Source organism: Perna viridis, chromosome 1 (genome assembly GCF_037379345.1).
Source record: "Perna viridis isolate PV_CMFRI_1.1 ecotype Kerala chromosome 1, ASM3737934v1, whole genome shotgun sequence".
Taxonomy (NCBI): Eukaryota; Metazoa; Mollusca; class Bivalvia; order Mytilida; family Mytilidae; genus Perna; species Perna viridis.
Genome location: NC_142445.1, coordinates 19,272,188 through 19,279,241, shown reverse-complemented (window position 1 = coordinate 19,279,241; position 7,054 = coordinate 19,272,188). Strand labels below are relative to the sequence as shown.

The following is a 7,054-nucleotide window of genomic DNA, read 5'->3' as shown; positions in this document are numbered from 1 at the left end:
CAAATGGTTTGACGAACCTGCCTGTGGAGTGTTGCTTCTGTGAGTTAGCACAATAAAAAGCGAGGAATGTTCGATTGTGTTCTCGTACTTAAATGCATGACATACATTTGTATCTGTCGTAGGGCGTAAAAGTACAATCAATCATGTTTTATGTTCAGATTTTTGTGACTTTAAAATACACAGCAGATTGAAGGTAAACAGGAAATGAATCTGAATGTGTAGACCAAGAGTGTTGGTGAGGATAGAAATAAATAAGAACAACATGACTGGCCATGTGCACACGTCGAGTTATAAGATGGGGCACAGTTTTTACGAAAAGGGGGCATAATTTAAATAGCAAGCAGACATGCCTGAGAACACGCATAATAACTCAAACATGGAAACAAAATGATTTAATGTTATTTTTGTGATTAAAAAAGGTCCTGGTCCCAAGGGCCTGTGGATGGGGTTGGGGGGAGGGCGGCGGAGGCGGAGATGCGATTTCTATTTGAGGACTGATCGATTGCTACAATGCATAGACGTCTACGCATTTATACCATGGGGACTGATGCGTATGCGTTCATCGGATTTTCATAACATAAAACAGGGTACTATATATCAATTTAAAAAGTAAATTTCACAGGATTTTTTAATTGAAATTTTTGCCGAAATTATTTTACAGCGACTCTATTCTTTCTTTTGCTAAATGGAACGTGGCATCTTTCCCAACACGGTGCACCACTATGGTTTGCGGTCAGGTTTTTCGTATTATAGCCTGGCAACCCCAGCATGTAACACGCCAGGGGTACCCCATTCCAGTTGCTCTGTGGGCAGAGCGCCCTAGCTCCCGGCTAGGGTTCTGATCACTATTTAGTCGCCTTTTACGACAAGCTTAGCGCTGCTGCAGGCCTATTCTTTTAACACCCGGACTTGCACAGGGATTTGCTAAATGGTTGGTATTGTAGTTGCGATTAAGGGGTTTGCTGATAGATACACAGTTTGTACCAATTTGAATATCGTTTGCTTATTGAATACTTAAATGCATTATCTATTGCATAGCCATGTAAGGAAAAATGCACTCAATATTCTTTACAGGCAAAATATATGATAGTGAAATACATGTATACAATCTGTATGGCAACTATACAACAGAGGTTGTGTCCTTATTGTATGACCTACATGATGTATCGTGGTTCATGGGAAGAATTGGGATTGATATTACATGCGACAAGGGCATAAGTTGGCATGTCAGTTAACTGTTAGTAGTCCTTTGTGCATTTATGTAACGTATAATCAGTACATTTATGTTTTGACAAGGGACTCCAAATTTTTTGGACTGATTTTTTAGGTATGTTTAATTGTGTGATATTTTTTTTTCCACGGTGGCCACTTTTAAAAAAGGTGAGGGTTGTGATCACGCCAAAGTAACCCCGCCGCATTTTTTGCGCCTGTCTCAAGTCAGGATTTTCTGGCCTCTGTATATGTCTTTTTTTTTTGTCCTCACCTTCAGTTAAAATTATGTTGCTGGGTTATATAGGGGCAACTATTTCGCTGTATCTGTGTATAATGTTTAGGGGCCAGCTGCAGCCTGCCCAGTAGTTAGAGGGTTTCCTCATCGTTCATTGAAGACTCATGGGAGGCCTTGAGCTAACATTTTTTCATCCCGGTGGGGTTGTTGTCTCTTTGGCATATTCACCATACCCATTCTCCTTATACGTGCGTTATTTTTTTTAAGGTAATATTAGGAACAGTCGGTTTAAACTACGCTAAATGACATTCGAACAAAACCTCTAATTTCAATTGGAACATTTTCGTTAGCTCCATTGATCTTTTAAGGGTATATTATAAACAAACACAAAACAGAATCGTCAATATTATCCACTGAGATAATGTAATATCAGAAAGTAGTTTGGTAATCATTTGCAGACAATACAGAAAGTCCCAACTTATTCCATCGATTTAGAATGGGTTATCTAGAGGAGGGATAAGGCACGAATAGAACTGAATAGTTTAGACAACTGATTGGGGTATCAGTTCTTACAGTTTACAAATAGACAACAAATCAATGGTATTTTTTTTATTTTACGAGACAAATGAAACCCCTCTCATGAACTTGTAAAGAATATAAGACTTTATCAATGTTTACACATACAAATCTGTCATTTACCATAGCGGGGTTTCTCGGTACGGACTCAAAATCGATGACAGTAGATTTTAGTAAGGCCTAAATGTGGTATTACCTTAACTACTGAATAGTGATCTTGGTTGAACCATTGAGTGCTTTGTTGCATACATTTGGGAATATTTACTTTCAAATTTATATGTATTGATATCTATGTAATCAAGTTTGTTAAGCAAATTTTAACTGTCGCATTTGCCTTACATTTTTCAATCGATAAGGAATGCATTGAACACGAAAATTATAGGGGATTCATTTTAAATTAAATTATTATTGAAAAGTATATAACACGTCATTTGTAAAATCCATATCTCCTGAAATGGAAGGCTAAAATATTTGGTATTCCAATTAAGAGAGAAGAGAGTAACAACACCACTTACAACTGTAGTTGTATGAAACAACAGAATGAACAAAGAATGCAGGAAGAGGATAACACAAAACCTGACTTATTTGAAGGAACGGATGTTAGATCTGGATCCATTAGTGGACTATCTTATAGAACGTGACGTTTTCCAGTTAGAACACCGAGCCAGGATTGAAGCAGCCACCCCACCGACTCCTCAGAGGAAATTCAATGAGTTTGTTCAGATGCTTCTGTCTTCGTCTCACCCAGCGGCATACCACGCCTTCCTTGAGGCCCTACAGAACGAGAGGCAGTACTATGTAGTTGAGAGGCTACAGAATACTATCGTCAAACTAGACACAGGTATGTTGTTATGGTTTAGACAGAAACGTGTAAGTATGAAGTACACTTAGAATAGGTGTGTTTTAACATTTGGTTTTTTATTTCTTTTTTTTTTAATGACGTATTATGATATATACCGATTTACGTCCATCGTTCACTTGCACTTGCGCTCATAATTTTCATTGGACTTAGGTGAATTGCTTCTTTCTATTGCTGCTCGGGCGTTAAACCCCAACAATCAATCAATCGATCTTTCTATTGATGTTAGCTCCCTTTCCTGTATTATATAAAACTTCAATTTTACGTTTTGGATTTTATTAATATTAAATTTTGTGATTCTGTAGTTTGCGGACTATATAACTCAAAACTTCCACCTTTCTTATGAAACTTAAAACTATTTGTTGATCTCTATAAATGCATGTTTTTTTATTTATTTATTTTTTTTATTTTTTTATTTTTATCTGATATTGCCACTTTTTTCACAAGAAGGAGAGATTTTTCTGTTTTCGGAAGTTACAACTCAAAAACGCTTGCCGCGATTGTTATGAAACTTTGAGGGATAGTTTATTTCTTCGGGTGTAAGTTTATAAACTTATGATTATAAATCATAATGAATTTTATTCATGAAAAAGGGAGTCATATAATCGCATAATTACTTAAAACTCTTTAACAACTTTCATGAAGCTTTGATTAATTCTCTCTTTTATTATATATATATATTATATATATAAGTTTCATACATTAAAAAATTCACAATATCCCAAGAAGTAGTCTGCTACAATACAAGGCAAAGAAAGAATGTAAAAGAACCCCTTGTTTTCTAACATACCACCCCTGCCTTAAAAACAGCCACAACACCATTCGTGAGCACTGGGCCTCTGTCGAGAGAAACTCAACATTATCCAAAGTCTTTCCCGAACCACCTATGATTGCTTCAGACAGCCAGACAGTTTGCGTAGTCTACATGTGAGGGCTGAAATGTCTAAGCCCAACTTGACTCCAGGCGAGAGTCGCTCCTGTGGTGACAAAAGGTGTAAATGTTGCAACCAAATGCACCACTCGTCATCATTCACCAGCAAAGTCACGGGGAAACGCTACAAAATATTTTGCAACGTGCACTGCAAGAGTGCTAATGTAATATATTTGCTCCACTGTCCCATTTGTGGCCTTCTATATGTTGGTGAATCTAAACAGCCTTTTCACAAGCACTTGAGCGGACACAGGAGCGACCTAACAAAAAAGCCTTTACTCCCAGTGAGTCAACACTTTAGATTACCTAACCACTGTCTCGATGATTTCAACAAAATGAAAATCTTTATCGTGGAACAAAACACGATCTGGAGCGATCTACAGAGAGTGAAGCAGGAGGGATTTTGGATAAAAGAACTCTGTGTTTTACACCCACACGGAATTAACAAAAAACATTAAGTTCTTCCTATTTTGTATAGTTTCTTATAACAGTATTTGTAAATATTTTTTTTATTTTTATAGTTCAGTATTCAAGATCAACACACAACGTGTGTCTATAGCACAATGTTCAAGATCTTTGTTACTGTCGGTAAAAAAAAAAAAAAAAAAAAAAAAATAGACGTCACAGGTATTCACCTGATTAGGTAGTGAGTTGTGTTCACAGACCATTTACTTTCATACACACTCAGTTTATTTAAGGCACTGAAGAAGGTCATTTGTTGACTGAAAATTTTGCCCATTATATACTTTATTATAGTGTGTTAACATCTTTATCGGTATCGTTGTACAATCCTTTAGACTTATATAATTATTTTTGTTTGTGCTGCATCGTCATGACTGGACGATCCGATACCCATTAAGTTTGCTGGTTGGCAGATTCCTTTAGACTTTATATATATATATATAGAAAGGTCGGAAAAATTCCCAACGCGGGACTCGAACGCGTACTGCTGTGATATCTATGGCAACACCGCCTGCACGAAGTCCAGAGCCCTAGACCACGTTTAGACATTAAACTATCAGACATTAGAGAAAAGGAATATATATATATATACATCTCAGAATGCGACGACTCTATTCGCTATATATATATATATATATATATATATGTATACATCTCAGAATGCGACGACTCTATTCGCTACACTGCTCCATCGGATCAAATTGATACAGAGAAGATATATAAACATATAGAAAGGTCTGAAAAATTCTCAACGATGTTAGATCTGTCAAATTTGCGATGCAAATTTTTGGTCGTTCCCTCCGCGGGACTCGAACTCGTACCGCTGTGACATCTATGGCAACACCGCCTTTTACTCATGCCTATATTTTTATATTATGAAGAATAAAAAAAATTCCTATATTTCTTAACTACTGTGTAATTTTCATTACAAAGTACAACTGAAAAAAAAACTACTTTATCCCAGGTGTCATCATTATCAGAATTGATATTGATTATTTGGTTGAATTATTAGTACTTTCTTTTTTAAAGAAAAAAAAATAAATATAAATTTCAAGTCACAAAATTGATTTTTACAGGACCGACACTTATGAGAGCGAAAACACCACATTCAAACAGAAGACCACAAACTCAAGGGGTAAGAGTTAAATTGTACTAAAAATCTGCAACTCTTTATCTTTACTTTGTCATTTCTCCATTCCACTGTATGAAGAAAGCTATACATAATACAAACTGGCATCTTGAAGTGCAATTTAATGACTAAAGCTCAGTGCTGATTTTCGTATCCCCATTTTTTCACAAATAAGGTAAGATTTCTTGCATTGTTTATATCAAGGGAGTGTATATTGTAACTAAAATTTCTGATATGCCTAGCGATTGATTGTTACAGGCACCTGTTTCTGATGGTTCAATGTCACCTAAAGGATATACTCACATTGACCAAGTGGCTGCTGTTATGTCTAAAGTTCTCGATGAATTCGGTGGTAAATTAGCAGAGGAACTAGCAAGTAATTTTGAGAAGAAAAGAGAAGAAGAAATGAAAGAATTAGAAGATAGAATGGAGTCAAAGTTAAACAAAATTTGCGATAAGTGGGAAACTGAAAAGAAACAAATCGTACTGCAAAATGAAAGTGCCATCAAGTTTCTTCAAGACAGTTTGGACAAACTGCAACGTAAAAGCACTGAATGTGATAGACTGAGAGAGAAATATGAACAACTTAAAATACACCAAAAAGACATTAGAGAAAAGGAAAATGACAGATGGCATAAGCTGACACATGCCAACCTTGAAAATTCTCAACTAAAAGCAGAAAACAAGCAGCTGAAAGAGGAGGTCGATAGGTTAAAAGAGAAAGTAGACGAGTTGCAGGACGAGGTTGCTATCGTCAGGAAGGACAAACTAACAGCAGAGATGGATGCTAAGCACCATCAAACCGAAAATCAAAATCTTAGAACGGAACTCGAAGAGAAAGAACGCGAACGAGAGGACCTGAAGAAAGAGATTGAAAATGCATATGAGAGGGTCCATGAAATTATCCGAATTCAGAAAGAAAAGTCGTCAACTGAGGACAATAGCTACAAGAATGTACTAGACAAACAGAACCAGAAATTGTCGGAGATTTACGATGCTGTGAACGCTTTATCAAGCAGAGACCGGTTAAATCAGATTAGGGTTTCTGGAACACCTAAAACATTATACATTGGAGGAAATGCATTGATGAGATCAAACAAATCTCACAAATAAACTCGTCTATTTCACCTATCATTTAAACTACCAGTGCCAAATGGACATTTTTATTTTATTGTTACTAATCAGAGCAATTCACCAACTGAAAGAAGGAGACACTTTAGCTTGATCTATATATTTATTTAAGACGTACTTATTTGCTTAAGTGTGATGAAGTGCTTTATACATTTAGTTCTGCAACTTGTTTATAAGCAGTTACAAGATTTTAAGAAGATTTTATGAAAAATATGTGTGTTATTTATTTGGTAACAGATACAAGTTATTTTAATGTTCATGCTTAACGCACTAGAAATATTGCACTTAATTGATGAAAAGTTGTGGTCCCGAAAATGCATTACTCAGCCTGCCATGAACACTAAATAACTGTTCAACACTACAAGAAACTTATTCATAGTGTAAGTTATATTTTCTGTCGAACAATACATGAGATTCAACTGTCCGTTCGTGTTACAAAAGGAAGCTGCATGATTTCTTCAGAAACCCGTGTCCGAATTATTTCAAATTTAACATATCTTATGTGGGTTTCAAGGTCTG

At 36.0% G+C, this 7,054-nt stretch overlaps 1 protein-coding gene across 1 annotated transcript; it reads left to right on the top strand.

Moving 5' to 3' along the window:
- The first annotated feature begins 2,260 nt into the window (after window positions 1–2,260).
- LOC148627630 (uncharacterized) lies at window positions 2,261–6,959 on the top strand. The gene is made up of 3 exons (XM_088576227.1): window positions 2,261–2,864; window positions 5,352–5,410; window positions 5,663–6,959. The coding sequence occupies exons 1-3, from the start codon at window positions 2,564–2,566 to the stop codon at window positions 6,515–6,517; spliced, it is 1,215 nt and encodes a 404-aa protein (XP_088432353.1). The 5' UTR covers window positions 2,261–2,563; the 3' UTR covers window positions 6,518–6,959.
- The last annotated feature ends 95 nt before the right edge of the window (window positions 6,960–7,054 follow it).